This window comes from Numida meleagris, chromosome 3 (genome assembly GCF_002078875.1).
Source record: "Numida meleagris isolate 19003 breed g44 Domestic line chromosome 3, NumMel1.0, whole genome shotgun sequence".
In the NCBI taxonomy this organism is placed as follows: domain Eukaryota; kingdom Metazoa; phylum Chordata; class Aves; order Galliformes; family Numididae; genus Numida; species Numida meleagris.
Window position 1 is genome coordinate 80,981,865 of NC_034411.1, and position 16,063 is coordinate 80,997,927.

Consider the following 16,063-nt stretch of genomic DNA (forward strand, 5'->3'; position numbering starts at 1 on the left):
TTGAGGGTAGTCTCTTGGAGGGCTTATTTTAAAAATCAGAAATGTAATTAATAAATTGCCTATATCTTGCAAGTCCTCCTGTTGTGCCCAATTGAAATTCAGTGAGAAGATATAGAACACACATTTACAGCCATTTGTAGTAATGTTACTCTGTAAAAAGTTACTCAGATAGTTTCCTCTCTTCGTCTTTTCTCTTTTTTATTTCTTGTATTTTTTTATTCCCCCACAAGAGTATTGTAAATGGAGATGTGAACAGTCTGCTCTTTGAAAATCTGAACCCAGATACATTGTATGAAGTCTCGGTTACTGCCATCTATCCTGATGAATCAGAAAGTGATGACTTGATTGGCAGTGAACGGACATGTAAGTAATTAAAGGGTTTCCACATGTTGTTATTCATAGTTATTAAATTAGAAAGCATATATATACAAGAATACTGAGCACTCTTTCTATTTTTTTTCTAGTACCCTTGGTACCTATTACAACTCCAGGTAAGAATCTGAATTTCCAGGTATGGTGTTATTAAAGAAAACTCATAGCTACCTTTTTCTGAACTGAGAAGTAGGTTGACATTAAAAAGCTGAGATCATTTAATGAACAGCATTGTGTATTTGGAAGAATACTAAACACTAGATTACCACATGTTTATTATTTTACAAACAGTGTAGTTTATGTTGTCTTGGCCTTAATACATTCTACTCTTGGTCTGGCAGTCATGCAGAACTTCAAAGTATGAAGTGTTTGTCCTTGCTTTTTTGCTTGAATTATATATTGATTCTTTACTTTGCTACCTTTCTCAGCCCCGAAGAGTGGCCCACGGAACCTTCAAGTGTACAATGCAACTTCACACAGTTTGACTGTAAAGTGGGATCCTGCTAGTGGTCGAGTGCAGAGATACAGGATAATTTACCAGCCTATCAATGGAGATGGCCCAGAACAGTCGGTAACTAATTTTGAAGTCCTATACTTATCCTAAGGGTAGTTCTGCAAATTGACCACTTAGAATAATTTATTTACAAAGCACTGCTGTGTATTAATAACATTTTAAGTAAAAACATAATTACAGTAATTAAGTAGATAGTCTCACATTTTTCTTTCTCTGCCTTCAAATCCAAGATAGAATACTCTTTAGAGTGCAAAAATCCTGACAGTTTTCAGTACAGCCCATTTTTTTATTTTTTGTGAAAAATCATATAATCTACAGCTTTAACTGTGTAGATTGATCCAAAAGTATTGCCTCCTATTTATTTCCATGGAAGTTACAACAAATAGAGCACAATAACATTATTTGATAGAGAAAATTCTCAGCTACAGAAGGCTATTTTTCAACAGTCATCACCACTAGCTGTGCATTTTCACCAGCAATGAACAAGAGCCTCTATGCCGTGCTTGTAAAAAATTTGCACAAGCAGAGGTGACCCTGTTGCCACTGCTGAAACGCACCACCCACTGCCTCTCTGTGCTCACATCTGCTGTTTGGTCTCCATAAACATTCAGCAAGTGCTGATGAATGTCAGTGGGTGCCATTTTTTCCAGGAGGAATTCAGCGACACAACTTTGCTTCATATGCACTTCCATGTCAGACACTGTTTTGTCAGATTGCCCCTCTGCTGCCATCTGTCACATGGCAACAAAATGTAACAGAATATTGGTGGGAAGGTCCAACCTCTACTGTCATACTACCAATATCTGCCTCTGATTTCATGGGCCAACATAAAAAAATAGGAGGCACTACTTTCAAAAAATTGATCAGCACATACAAGTCACAGATGCATAGTTATCTTGACAACAAACAGTATAAACTACCATGACTACCTCCATAGTCTTGCCTTTCATGCGCTATTGAGCAACAGAGAATTGTGTGGTATTCTCACTTACGATCATGGGGACATAATAACCTCCAAGAAATCATAACTGCAAAAATGAATCCATGGGAAACATGCTAAAAAAGAGTTTAAAGTATTTTACTGGCTTTTAATGTAATCAAGTAGCTGTAATGAAAGGGAAAGCCAGCACTGTATGATCAGCCAACTTCTCCTGCATCATCAACAAGAACTGTGCTGATTACCTGTGGTCCAAGAAACACAGCCTGGGAATGTTAATTCATTCAGGCTGTTTATCAAAATCAAATGCTTCTTAAACATGCCCTGTTCTGCACTGGGAGGCTGTTGTGGTTACTGCCGCATGACTCAGAGTCTCAGATGAAAACCACATGTATTTAGCTTGTTCCTGCAATTGGAGATCACCATGTTCAGAAGCATATCTAGGAACGTTATGAATCAGTAGGATATTTATGTGCCCATTTCTACTCTCTTCTGAAAAATATGTATTTCAGTTGAAGTAATTAAGTGATTAAATGAACTGAGGATTTGAATGCAAGTTTAGTGAGAAATCATTAAAAGAATAAGGAACAGCAGCAAGGTTCATTAATATCTATAGTTGCTGCTACTGAAGTGAAAAAAGGGCATTCTGTGGAAATTTTCTCTGTAACAGAGAATAGACTTAATTAATCTTAATGACTTCATTATTCACAACTGGATAGAGTCCAGCAGTGGCAGCTGGAGAAGACACCTTTTCCTGAGGAATGCACACAGAACACTCTTGCTCTCTTCATAACATGTTAGTGCCTGTCTGCAAGTAATTGTCAGTCATATGATAGTAATTACTTGTCTGCTTTTTTTGGTCATTGTGATATTTGATTAAACTGCTGTTGCTGTAGCGCTGTCGCCACTGAAATATTCAAAATTGAATTTCTAGATGTTTTTTATTGTTTTTTTAAGGCTGGTCTGACGTCTGATGTCCTTGGCATGAGGGGAGACTACAGGTGATTTGAATACAGCTCTGCAAAAACTACGTTCCAAACTGCAGAGACCATCATGATTGCTTAGGGACAGATTTTGAAAGGGAAATAGATGCAAAAAAATGAAGGCAGCCACAGTGGGAGGCTGAAAGCATTTTTGGTTTGAACTGAGTTTTGGACACTTGAGTAGAAATTAGAAGTTTCTTTGTAAATTAAAATAAATCTATGAAATATGAAGATGAGTAAATGCTTGCTCATTATCAGTTCATCATCAAAGGATCTTACGTGTTATGATAAACACCAGTTAGTTGAATAGGCTTTGAAAATAGGTAGATTGTCATAAAAAGGATGCTCCAGAGCAGGTGCAGTTTTCAAACATTTTAAACCCCAAAATCTCAATATTCCCAAATGCCAAATATCTGAATATTATTCTTAATGTGCTAAAAATATTTTCCTTGGAGGAAATTGTTGGAACAGGGTTATGTATCTCCCCTAAGAGAGTTGGAGTACCCCTGCTGTGAAGAAAGGCTAAGAAAGTTAGGGTTATTTAGCTTCGAGAAGTCTCCAGGAAGGCCTTAATAGCGGCCTTCCAATATTTGAAGGAGCCCTATAGGAAAGATGGGGAAGGACTCTTTATCAGGGAGTGTAGTGACTGGACAAGGAGTAATGGTTTTGAATTAAAAAAAGGTTTGGTTTCAATTAGACATTAGGAACAAATTCTTCACTATGAGGATGGTAGGGCACTGGAGCAGGTTGCCCAGAGAAGCTGTGAGTGCCCCATCTCTGGAGTTGTTCAAAGCCAGGCTGCATGAGGCTTTGGTCAGCCTGGTTTAGTAGAAGATGTCTTTGCCCATGACAGGGGGCTGGAACTAGTTAATCTTTAAGGTCCTTTCAAACTCAAACCATTCTATTATTCTGTGTTAAAAATTGAAATGAAGGACGTATATTGATTTAGATTGATTTAGATTTTAGGTGTTTAGAAACTGAAGCATCATGTTATAAAACACACAAAATCAAGGGCAGATGGTGCTGATAAAATGCGTGCATTCTACCTGACTGGAGCAGGTATAGGCCAGTTCAGAATCCATCAAAATGAATAAAGGACTCTTGCTGATTTCTTGTTAATGTAGTCAGAGGCAACGTAGAGAAACAACTCTGTTCTGGCACAGAACTAACAGTTAATATGTAATTGTGGTGACATGCATGTTTGGAGACCTTAAAGAATACTGGCTTTGCATCACCGGACTCTGTCTCTATTTGCTAAGATAAATATGAAAATGTTTGAAAATGTTTTTCAATGCCTATTGTCAGCGTCAGTCACAAGAGGATTGGGCCGTAAGATATATCACAGTGTTTTCCACTCGGCCTCAAATGATTATTTTGTTAGCTATAACAGCATAAAAAAGGCAGCCTAAAAAGCATTTTAATCTTTTTCTTTTGTCTTACTTCAGACTATGGTTGGTGGACGGCAGAACAGTGTAGTGATACAGAAGCTGCAGCCTGACACACCATATGCTATTACTGTGTCATCAATGTATGCAGATGGTGAAGGGGGTCGAATGACAGGACGAGGCAGAACCAGTAAGTAACATGTGATCTTGTTAGATATGAAAAAAAAATTATTTATTGCTTTTCAGATCAGCAGAGAAAATGTCTCTGGTGAAACTCATCATGTTTATTTGTTATTTGCCCTTTGGTGGATTCCTATGGTACTGTTTTTGTCCTACTATAGAAAGCACTGAGTGATTTGCTGCCAGCACTTCAGGTGTAAAAAAACAATCCACTATTTCTTAAATTACTTAATTGGATAAGTAATTGTATGTTTATTAATGAAATTACTAATTAATTTGTACCTAGTTTATTTTTGAACTTGTTGTGGAAGGTCAAACTTACCATATATTTCTAAAATAATATCCAGAAATAAACTTTTCTTACTATATTTTTCTTTAAATGGTTAGCCTGGAAAAGTGAAGGCTGTGGGGAGACCTCATTGCAGCATTCCGGTATTTAAAGAGAGTTTATCAACATGAAGGAAATCAACTTTTTACAAGGGTGGATAGTGACTGGACAAGGGGAAATGGTTTTAAACTAAAGGAGGGGAGATTTAGAGAGAGGTTGTAGATGCCCCATTCCTGGAATTGTTTAAGGCCAGGCTGGATGGGGCTCTAGGCAATCTGATCTAGTATTTGATCTAGTGGTTGGCAACCCTGCCTGCAGGGAGGTTGGAACTGGATGATCCTTGAGGTTCCTTCCAACCCAAACCATTCTATGATCTATGCTGTTTGGTGGGTCTGATGTATTATGATTAATGAAGACAACATTTGACATGAACTATTAAACCTGCTGTTTTTTTAAATTTCCTAATGAGACATTGCAGGGACATGATCTGATAGCATAGGGTGAGAGAATGTGGCCCCACATCTCTGACAGTTTTTTGTCCTGTTTCAGAACCTCTCACTACTGTGAAGAACATGCTAGTTTATGACCCAACCACCAGTACTCTGAATGTTCGATGGGATCATGCAGAAGGAAATCCTCGCCAGTACAAAGTGTTTTATGGACCTACAGCTGGAGGTGCAGAAGAAATGGTAAATCCTTCTTGCTAACTGTCTCAAATAAATTGCAACCTATGGTGCTAATGAGGGAAATGCTATAGAATGAAGCTGGTCTTGTTTGCCTACACGCTGTTTTTTCTGTTTGTAGCTACCCTGGAGCAAATGCAGAACACTTCCATGAAAGACATTTATTCAAGTCTGTAATACCGATGTTGGATTTTATGTATTTGACCTTCAGTGATTAGTTCTTAGCACACAGATTTAATACTACAAACATTTTTTTGTTTATTCTTAGGGCAGTATGCATGACCATAAAGCTGGTTTAAAGATGTACAAAAAGCTGTAAAGTCAAAAGACCTTATTTCTACCCATTTTTTCTGCTAAAAGTCACGTGGCAGTAGGCAGACATCTGGGACAATATTTGTGAAAGCAGAAAAATGCACGTGGGCATCTCATTCTAATCTTCTAAAATTACTTAATTCCTAATGAGCTAAAACAATCTTTGCAATGGAATTTGATCCCATGTTGCCGACTGGGAAAATATTATTCTTTCCACATCTGTGCAGTTTGATGTGCCTGTTAAATAAGGAGTATATGAATTACCACTATTTCATGAGCATCTAAAGAGCTACTGATAAAAAGTATTTTTTAAATGCTATGGAGTTTTACTTGCAGACACAGTTGCTCTTTACTTTTTGTCATTAGGTTGTTTTAGTGTTATGTAATCATAGAATCATAGAATTGCTCAGGTTGGAAAAGACCTTCAAGATCATCAAGTCCAACCACAACCTAACCATACCACCACTAAATCATGTCCCTGAGCACCACATCCAAATGGTTTTTAAACACATTCAGGGATGGTGACTCAACCACCTCCCTGGGGAGCCTATTCCAATGCTTAACAACCCTTTCTGTAAATAAGTTTTTCCTGATAATGATAAAAGATAAACATTATCTTTTTCATTTCAAAAGTGACTTAGTGGCTCTGAGCTGCTAAATAGTAGTCATTAAAAAGATTGCTGTAGATCTTGTTACTGATAATGGTAGAAAAAGATCAGAAGTGAAAGTCAGCTGTAAGAAATTGTACAGGAGAGCACAAGACTTGATAACTATTGTCCAAGACAGAATCTTCTTGAAGGTCAATTCTAGAAGATACCATGAAATCTATTATTTCAAGTTTCAACATTCTTTCCTTCATAAAGATTTTATCACATCTAGTTTAGAAATGAGATAAGGTGGATAATGTGATTTTTTAAGAAGGACAAATAGCAATCTGCCATGCTGGATTGTGAGGTTATTGCTATATTCAGTGATGTGATAAACAAAATTTGTATTTTAACATCTCTTGTATTAAATTAGAACTAATTTGATATTAATTGGCCTGCCAGAGTGAATTGCAGTATATGCTCCCTTGTGAGGTAGCAATCATGTATAGAATAATGCAAAATAAGTATTAACAGTAAGGGAGATGCAAAAAGCTGAACTGCTTTCATTTTCATGTAAATGTTATACCTCCACCTTTCTCTTTAAATCTGTAGACCACAGTACCAGGAAATACAAACTATGTTATCCTCAGAACTCTTGAACCCAACACAGCTTACACTGTAACTGTGGTTCCAGTTTTCCCTGAAGGGGATGGTGGACGTACATCTGATACTGGAAGAACTTGTAAGTAAAACAGTCATTTTAAATAAAATGTTGGATTTTTGTTGTCTGTGTATGTGTGTGAGTGGCTCAAATCATTTGAAATTGAGTAGTTCTAATTAAGTTATATAAATTATAGAAGTTTAATTTTCCTGAGGTAAAATTCTGTTTACATGCATTGTTTATGGTTGTATCTCTGTAACTGATTTCTTTTCTTTGCTTATTTGAATGGAGACTTTCAGTTCATTTATCTCAAAGTATCTCAGCTCTTATGTTGTGAAGCTAACTTATAGTTTACTTATACACAACAGTAACATTTTAATTCTAGTGCCAGTAGCTGCCCTGCTGCCTGGTAGAGATGCCTGTAAAGGCTAATAACTAAGATTCTTAGATTCGCAGATGTTGGGGTAAAATAAATAATGTCTTTATCTTGGACTGATACACTTCTCAGCTTATTTTGAGCACAACTGAAAATTCAAGTTGAACTAGAATGCATGTAAGAAGACTTGTTAAACTTAATTTTAATTATCTGTGATCTAGTGGAAAGGGGAACACCAAGAAACATTCAAGTTTACAATCCCACGCCAAACAGCATGAATGTCCGATGGGAACCTGCTCCAGGTCCAGTACAGCAATACAGAGTTAATTATTCTCCACTATCTGGCCCAAGACCATCAGAATCCGTAAGTAATTTACTTTTTATAATATTCTTTAAAAATTTGCAGAAGATATTGCTTCCTTCAATGAGTGTATAAAAATAACAATAAACTACGGAATTTAGAACAACCGCCTGCCTAGAAGGTTTCTTGCTGAAAAGACTATGCCTACAGGAATTTTACTATGTTGTAAATGAAAGCTTGCTTTGGTGAAATGAAATAAATAAGAGATAAGATTCTCCCACTTAAAACTGAGAATTGAGTATCCTTTATTTTATTGCAGTTAACGATGAATTAAGACATAACCTATATTTGGTAAAGTCAGAAAGAAACAACATATATTTATGAGAAAATGTTTAATAATGATAGTGGAAGCCAAATTTTACTACTCTGTATCTGTATAGTGTAACAGCATATTACTTTATACGAGTAGGAACCTGTCACTTAGTACCTATTAGGACCTACCAACCACCTCTCCCATTTGCAGAATGAGTGTTCCTTATGCATCTTTTTTTTTTTTTTCTGTAGTACCCACTCTTGAATTTTTATCAATATTATTTTAAACTTGTATTCTTCTTCTTGAAAAATATGCAGTTCCTGATTTTTCTATATTTTGTTTAAATTGCTTGTTTTAAAGGACATGGTATAAATTGAACATTTTTTATGTAGGTGCTTTCTGTTTCTGTTTTAGATTGTGGTACCAGCCAACACTCGTGATGTGATGCTGGAACGCTTAACTCCTGACACTCCTTACTCAATAAATGTTGTAGCTCTGTATGCAGATGGAGAAGGAAATCCAAGCCAAGCACAGGGGAGAACATGTAAGAGGAAGCACTTCTGTTGTAAAATCTAAGTCAAGAATAATATATGAGGAATTTATAAAATTGATTATAATCACAAATTGTGTAAACCATTCAGTGCTACTCAGAGGTAAATGGATCTGAATTATGGCTGAAGCAGTTGTAGGCCTTCCGTGGAAGGGAGCTTTCTGGTATATTGCCTGGAAGCTGGGGTGCATGCATAATCACCAAGTTCATTTTCATTTGTGAAATAAGACTAATTCAAATACATATGTTTAAGAGTTTTAAAACTGTTCTCTAAAATGTGATTACTGGTAAATATCAATTTCTCTTCCTGAAAGAAGTAACACATTAAGATGGATAGAAAAAAAAGTGCTTTGTCTTCTGTGTTTTACTCAAAAATTGTACACATCAACCTTCTAAATGTTTTGCTGAAGAAGCCTAAACGCAAAAACCTCTGTGTGACAACTTCAGTTGCTTATGCTCGGCTTATTTCAAATTAATTCCAGAAATGAAGCGTAAAGAAACTGTTTATAGCATTCATATGGCACTACTCTTTTGCTGCTTTCTCTTTTAAATCCCTGTATTCATCTAAAACATGTTGATGTGGCAGGCCTTGCTTATACCTTCTGTATTTTCTTTCTTTAGTGCCTCGCAGTGGGCCAAGGAACATCAGAGTGTTTGATGAGACAACGAACAGTCTTTCTGTACAATGGGACCATGCTGATGGGCCAGTCCAGCAGTACAGAATCATTTATTCCCCCACTGTGGGAGATCCTATCGATGAATATGTAAGTGCTGTAATTCTTTTATAAGCACCAAGATGTTCTCAGTTGATTGTTTAGGCTACAGAAGAACAAAAACACCTGTTTTACTTGTAGTGCACTTTGGATGTTTTCTGGGTCCTTTGGTGTTTGATGCTAATGCTGAAAAGCCAATGTTTATATAAATTTTTTTTCTTTTTCACAAAGATGAAGAAAAATACACAGTTCAATGAACCAACTTTTGTGTAAAAAATGCTAAAGATGTGAATCACATCATTAATCAGAGGATTCTGCGCAGAGCCTGCTTCCTGACATTGAGTTCAAGCAGTGTTCTCAGTAAATAGCCATCTGTTACTTCATACTCTATTCATTATGAAGTCAGTGTGCTAAGATACAGAATAAACATGTCTGCATTTTATAAATTGAAAAAGCGTTGGCAAAGTTTAATAAGAATGCAATTGTAACTTTCATTCAGCATCTAAATTGCTTTGGTAAGGTCCGGCATGAATTGTGTTTGTGTTTAATTTCCTGCAGCTTAATGATAGCACAGGTTAATCTGGTATGTATAAAATTCTTTGAGTATTAATAACAAAGCCAAACCCAGATCCTATAGAGGTCATTGATGAAATTCCTGGTGATTGCCACCAGCCAAAATGTAACAGAGAGAGAGCTGTCTAAAATCTATCTAAATCCTCTAGCTGTTTTTATATTATACAGAGCATGTTGAAAATTCACTGGTAGAAAATCCCCTACTGGGCTTGTTATTCAGAACACAACTGACTTTGAATATACCTCTTCTCTGCAGAAAATAGTGGAATTTCATAAAAATAGTGAGTCTTGAATGACTGTATTCACTTTCAAGTAATAATGAAAGATGTTGATGGGGACATGCTACTGAGATATCTGAAGTCAATTTCTGCAGTTTCAGTGCTTTATGGCCATTTTATGGAGCACAGTCACTTTCTGGATTATGCCTACCTTTTGATTAGAATGAAGTGGAAGTGCACATCTGCACCGGGAAGTTGAAGAGATTGGGGGTTGCATGAATAAGCAAGTTTTTACATTTCTGAATATTCAGAGCTTCTTTCTCAGACCAGCTGTTGTTCCTCCTAAGAAAATAGTATCCATGAGGGTAATGAAGAGGTAGAACTGAAACTAATTAGCAATGTGATGGGATTTGTCTTCCTTTCTCATGTTAGGAGCATTTTCTTCTCTTTTTGTATCTCCAAACACAAACACATAACACTGACTTTTCCTTTCTGTAAGGGAACAGTGCTGAAATTTGAGGGAGGAAATGCAGCATCTCAGCCTAATCATGGAGTCATAGAATCCTTTAGGTTGGAAAAGACTTTCAAGATCATCAGTTCAACCATCAACCTGACCTACTGAGTCCCATAACTAAGCCATGTTCCTTTTAAGGGTAGGGACTGAAGAGCCAGTTTGATTTATATTTTTAAGTTGGTCACAATGCTTTATATTTTAAAATAAAAAAGTACTAGTAATTATTCATAGGCTATAACTCTGAAAATATCCTGAATGACTTTATCTGCAGTGAACATAAAAAATAGTGCTGTGTCAAAACAAATCTTTAGTTCTAGTTACTGTCATAACTGGTCAGTTACAGTAATGTGAGTTTGTTTGCATGTTTCTTTTATATGTTATAGACAACAGTTCCTGGCATAAGAAATAACGTGATACTACAACCACTGCAATCAGATACACCATATAAAATAACTGTTGTGGCTGTGTATGAAGATGGAGATGGTGGACAGTTGACTGGAAATGGAAGAACTGGTAATTTGTTTTAATATAAAACATTCTTTTAAAAATTAAAGGTATAAATTTCTTGAGTGCTCCAAAATTGTTAAGGTCTCTTTATCTTAGTAGTTTTACTGATGTGGTTATTTCCTTACAGAGTTACAATATAAGTTTCTAGAGGTTCAAAAACAGTCTATTAAATTGGAGTGTTGTTCTTTGTTTTCAGTTGGCCTGCTTCCTCCTCAAAATATGTATATAACTGATGAATGGTATACACGATTCAGAGTTTCTTGGGATCCTTCACCATCCCCTGTTCTTGGCTATAAAATTGTATACAAACCTGTAGGTAAGAAAACTTCTTCATTCTGAGCAGAGCACTTTCAAAATAGTGAGTAGATAATCATAGAATCATAGAATGGCCTGAGTTGAAAAGGGCCTCAAAGATCATCGAGTTTCAACCCCCCTGCTGAGTGCAGGGTTGCCAACCACTAGACCAGGCTGCCCAGAGCCACGTCCAGCCTGGCCTTGAACACCTCCAGGGACGGGGCATCCACAGCCCCGCTGGGCAACCTGTTCCAGTGTGTCACCGCCCTCTGTGTGAAAAACTCCCTCCTAATATCTAACCTTGCATCTCCCCTGTCTCAGTTTAAAACCATTAGCCTTGTCCTATTGCTATCCACTCTCATGAACAATCGTTCCCCCTCCTGTTTATACGCTCCCTTTGAGTATTGGAAGGCCACAGTGAGGTCTCCCCGGAGCCTTCTCTTCTCCAAACTAAACAAGCCCAGTTCCCTCAACCTTTCCTCATAGTCTCCTATGAGAGATGGTGGTCTAGCCTTCTGATCATTTTGGTTCATCTTAGTCTCCCTCCTCTGAACTCGTTCCAAGAGCTCCATGTCTTTCTTGTGCTGGGGCCCCCAGGCCTGGACACAGTACGCCAGATGGGAGATCAGAATAGAAATCACACGCATTATGAAATGTTTGTGTTTAAAGATTTATTTCTTTTCCTTTATTAGCTCATTTTGGTGGAAGCTTAAGCCTTATTATCAGTCTTTTATAAGAAGCACTACCAAGTACAGTGTTTCCTACATCCACTTAAAGAGGCTGAATTGGGTTGATGTTTACTACAGAATCTAACCAGTGACTAGATTGAGTCACTTGAAAAACCAGTCTTGGTTTTGGTACCAACCACTTGTCCTTTTGGGAATGTTGTGAACTCGTATGCGTGAGATGAGTATTGGAGAGGTATTTAGGTTCTAAGATCCTTCAGAAGCTTTATGCGACAGTGAAACAGTGTACATATCTTTCTACAAATTAATTTATATACAATTAATGGTTGATGGCTTGAGAATCTATGCTTATGTTCTGTTTGAAACAGTTTAATATGTTAAAATCAGGTGATTGAAAAAAATCATGTTTTGCTGAAGAAAATGAGATTAATGCTTAGTGACATATAAAAGGAGCCAGATAATTTTGTAGCTCACATACCATGAATCTTTCCCTCTCTCTGCATTTTCTTGATGCTTCCTTTCAATTCAAGGTTCAAATGAGCCCATGGAGGTTTTTGTGGGGGAAGTGACATCCTACACCTTGCATAATCTGTCTCCCAGTACTACTTATGACGTGAATGTTTATGCCCAGTATGACTCTGGAATGAGCATACCTTTGACAGATCAAGGCACTACACGTAAGTCAAAATAATTTTATTGTAGTCATGCTAAATACATATGCTGATCTGAGATAATGTTGATTAAGACAGTATTTTTGGCTGGTTGTCAGAAGGTTTGAATATCCTCTCATAGAGAATAATTGGCACTTGGCCACGATGTAGTTCTTTGAAATGCTGTGCTTCAGAACAGTAATGGAAATATAATTTTAAGTAATTAATTGAAAATATAAAATTTTCTAGTCTGCTTCCTGAAATTTTATTAGCTATAGTTGGGTTCAGTCTGTAACTATCTCCAGGATACTACAGAATTTAACCAGGCTAAGCAGATTTAGACTTCTTGCTACTCTGTCTTTATTTCACAGGAAGTCCAGGAACTGAAACTTCACCTTTTCAAAAGGAGATAATTTTGTCAATGCCCTCAGTTAAAAAGCTTCTTAAAGTTTCTTCAGTTAACATGAATCAATTATCCTGAGTTTTGTTGACTAAGTTCATTCTTTTCGTACTGCCATATGTGAGTCAGATACTGATATGCTGAAATTTTTTATCGTGCAAAGAACTCCACTTACTTGGGTGAAAAATGATAAAATCGGTTGTCTCCCAAGATGAGAAGGTTATCAGACTTTGGGTCTTTGTAAATTACTAGGCCAGTGTCTATAGGGCATGTGAGAATATGAAGAAATTTGACTGGAACTGCTCTTTTCTTCTGTAAATCCTAAAAAAAAAAAATATACACATTCTGGAGCAGCACTGCTAATAAGTATTTAATTACGACGTAGTTCTTTTAACATCTGTGGTATACTACTTTCCAAAGAGCAATTTTTCTCTTTCTGTGCTCATAGTATACTTGAACGTCACTGACCTAACAACTTACAAAATTGGCTGGGATACTTTCTGTATCCGTTGGTCACCTCATCGGTCAGCAACTTCCTACAGACTAAAGCTGAACCCAGCTGATGGTAAGTAAATTTTTGCATTTTCTGAAACATAACTGTCTTATTTTGGTGGCAGGACCACTTATTTGGGATGATGAAAAGCCTCCACTATCAGTCATGTTGCATTTGATTGAACTTTGAAGATCTGAACATACGTTGTGGTGATGAAAAAGCTGTAAAGTGAACTACTACTTATTGTCAAGTTAACTTTCATTAGTGGAGATTTGCTAGTTACCAGAGTTTTACATACACATTGGAATGTAGCTGCTTTCTTGAATGCTCCAGGGTTCATAATCAGAGCCTAATCTTAGTCTAGAAGGCTTTTATTGGACAAGAATAATACTGCTATCCAGTCTATTCTAACATACTCTCAAAAAGTCTCTAATTTCTACACTTGTACACACATTAGAAGGGAAATACTGGGTTCTAATTTTCATCCCATGGGGCTTTGTTTTTACAGGATCCAGAGGACAGGAAATTACAGTACGTGGAACAGAAACAAGCCATTGTTTTACTGGCCTCTCACCAGACACAGAGTACAATGCAACTGTCTTTGTTCAGACCCCTAACCTTGAGGGTCCTCCAGTCTCTGTGAGGGAACACACGGGTAGGTAATAGATACTGTGAACCTTATGTTTTGAATACAGAACTTGCCTTGTTTCAATGATAGAGCTTGTCTTGTTTCTAAATGGCTTTCATTACTTCTTTTAAGTGGTTTTTGCTCTTTCTGTCAGTAAAATATCGACTGGAGTTTGAGGGGAAGTTTTGTAACACTAGAAAATTTAGTTAGTGAGAAAAGATTTCAAACTTTCTGTGGTAATATAATACCTAATCTAGAGTTTTCCCTGAATGAAATAATTTATATTGAGCCAAAAAATTTTTTCTTTTATTTCAGTCCTCAAACCTACAGAGGCACCAACTCCACCACCTACACCTCCTCCACCTCCCACAATTCCTCCAGCTCGGGATGGTATGTTTATTTGTAGATCTATGCAGTGTTTTTATATTATTGCTCTACTGCCTTAGTGTTGAATTCTATTTTTTTCATAGGTTTAAATAGATTTAAAGCTAGCACAGTAGGTCAGGGTCTGAAGTTTGTGATCAGTTTCTTAGTTACCCCCTTTTTCTTTACTGGAATCTGAAATTTCCTGGTTTAGAATGGAAAGGTGAATACATCTGGGGAAATAATCAAGATATTCTGTAGCTCTACAACAAATCTGTAAGTGTAGTCCTCAGTGGACTTTTTATAAAATCTGTTCAGAGAAAAATGTCAGTTAAGACATTTGCATTTGATTATTGAGCTTTTCATTTCTTGCACCTTTCTTTGAGAATTTTTAATAAATGTTTTCATATTGAGCATAAAGCACTTGCCATTTGACTGTGTGGTAGCAGAAGTTTGCTGAATACTTGCCTTTCTTGCATTTTGAATTTTTGAAGCAATGCTCTTTATTTCACAGTGCTTTGAAGGGTGTATTTCAAGTGTTCCTTTTCTTGGTCTTTCAGTATGCAGAGGTGCCAAAGCAGACATAGTGTTCTTAACTGACGCTTCCTGGAGTATTGGTGATGATAACTTCAACAAAGTAGTAAAGTTTGTTTTTAATACAGTAGGAGCCTTTGACTTGATTAATCCTGCTGGAATCCAGGTAGGTTAGTTATTTCTACTGGGTACATTTCAGAAGGAGCCTAAAGCTGGAGCTGGATTACTAAAGTTGTTTGTAGAATGTGTGTGTGTGTATAAATATGTATGAAATATATGAGGTTTTCTGTAGATACTAAGGGAATCTAGTTGTTAGACAATAATTTTTGGCTCTCAGAAATCTGTTCTGAGGACAGTCTGAGTGTTGAGTGAGGATTATGTTTTAATTTTTTCAATTCAAGAATAGTTAACAAGTAAACAGTAATAGCTAAGAGGGACAGACCTCCAAGATTTCTTTGCTGATTATTGTTGTCAGACATTTTCTGTCAGCCTTCTTACTTTAACCATTACTCATTTTTTCTACTTATGTGAAGCTGGATGAGATTGCTGCTGGGGTGCAATAAATACCGCTCTTCTCCTACAAAGTTTCTTAAAAATTAACTGTTGAGCATTGCAATGATCTTTTTTCGTGTGAATTGCTATGAGTCTCCAGTCTTAAGCCGAAGATGACCTAATACATGTAACTGCTAACATTTAGCAAAATATGAAGGTCATATACCTCTTAGTTGCAACAGTCTCTGGTTTTGAATGGGATATCGATTAATAATTAATTTATTAGTATTATTATTAATTTTAAAAGAGCAATTAATTTCAATAAATATTAATATATACATACAGAGAGATAGTTGTTCAGCACCAAATTAATATGATACCATAATATTGCAGTTATACAGAATGAATAAGAAGAACATTAAATATATACATATTTAAATTTAAGTGTTTTATGAATAAACATACAGTGATTATATTCTACCACTTAAGGCAAGAGAATACGCGATTTCATATACG

General features: G+C 36.4%; 1 protein-coding gene across 5 annotated transcripts in view; it reads left to right on the forward strand.

The window, feature by feature from the left end:
- COL12A1 (collagen type XII alpha 1 chain) overlaps window positions 1–16,063 on the forward strand; it is a 101,802-nt gene that overhangs the window by 49,770 nt on the left and 35,969 nt on the right. For all 5 annotated transcript variants that reach the window (XM_021390791.1, XM_021390795.1, XM_021390792.1 and 2 more), the window contains 16 exons: window positions 231–363; window positions 465–491; window positions 801–943; window positions 4,252–4,381; window positions 5,249–5,388; window positions 6,894–7,023; window positions 7,540–7,682; window positions 8,347–8,476; window positions 9,104–9,246; window positions 10,884–11,013; window positions 11,204–11,323; window positions 12,518–12,664; window positions 13,486–13,602; window positions 14,039–14,185; window positions 14,474–14,548; window positions 15,082–15,221. In XM_021390791.1, the coding sequence (XP_021246466.1) occupies window positions 231–363; window positions 465–491; window positions 801–943; window positions 4,252–4,381; window positions 5,249–5,388; window positions 6,894–7,023; window positions 7,540–7,682; window positions 8,347–8,476; window positions 9,104–9,246; window positions 10,884–11,013; window positions 11,204–11,323; window positions 12,518–12,664; window positions 13,486–13,602; window positions 14,039–14,185; window positions 14,474–14,548; window positions 15,082–15,221 (1,995 nt within the window). The remainder of the gene's footprint in view (window positions 1–230; window positions 364–464; window positions 492–800; window positions 944–4,251; window positions 4,382–5,248; window positions 5,389–6,893; window positions 7,024–7,539; window positions 7,683–8,346; window positions 8,477–9,103; window positions 9,247–10,883; window positions 11,014–11,203; window positions 11,324–12,517; window positions 12,665–13,485; window positions 13,603–14,038; window positions 14,186–14,473; window positions 14,549–15,081; window positions 15,222–16,063) is intronic.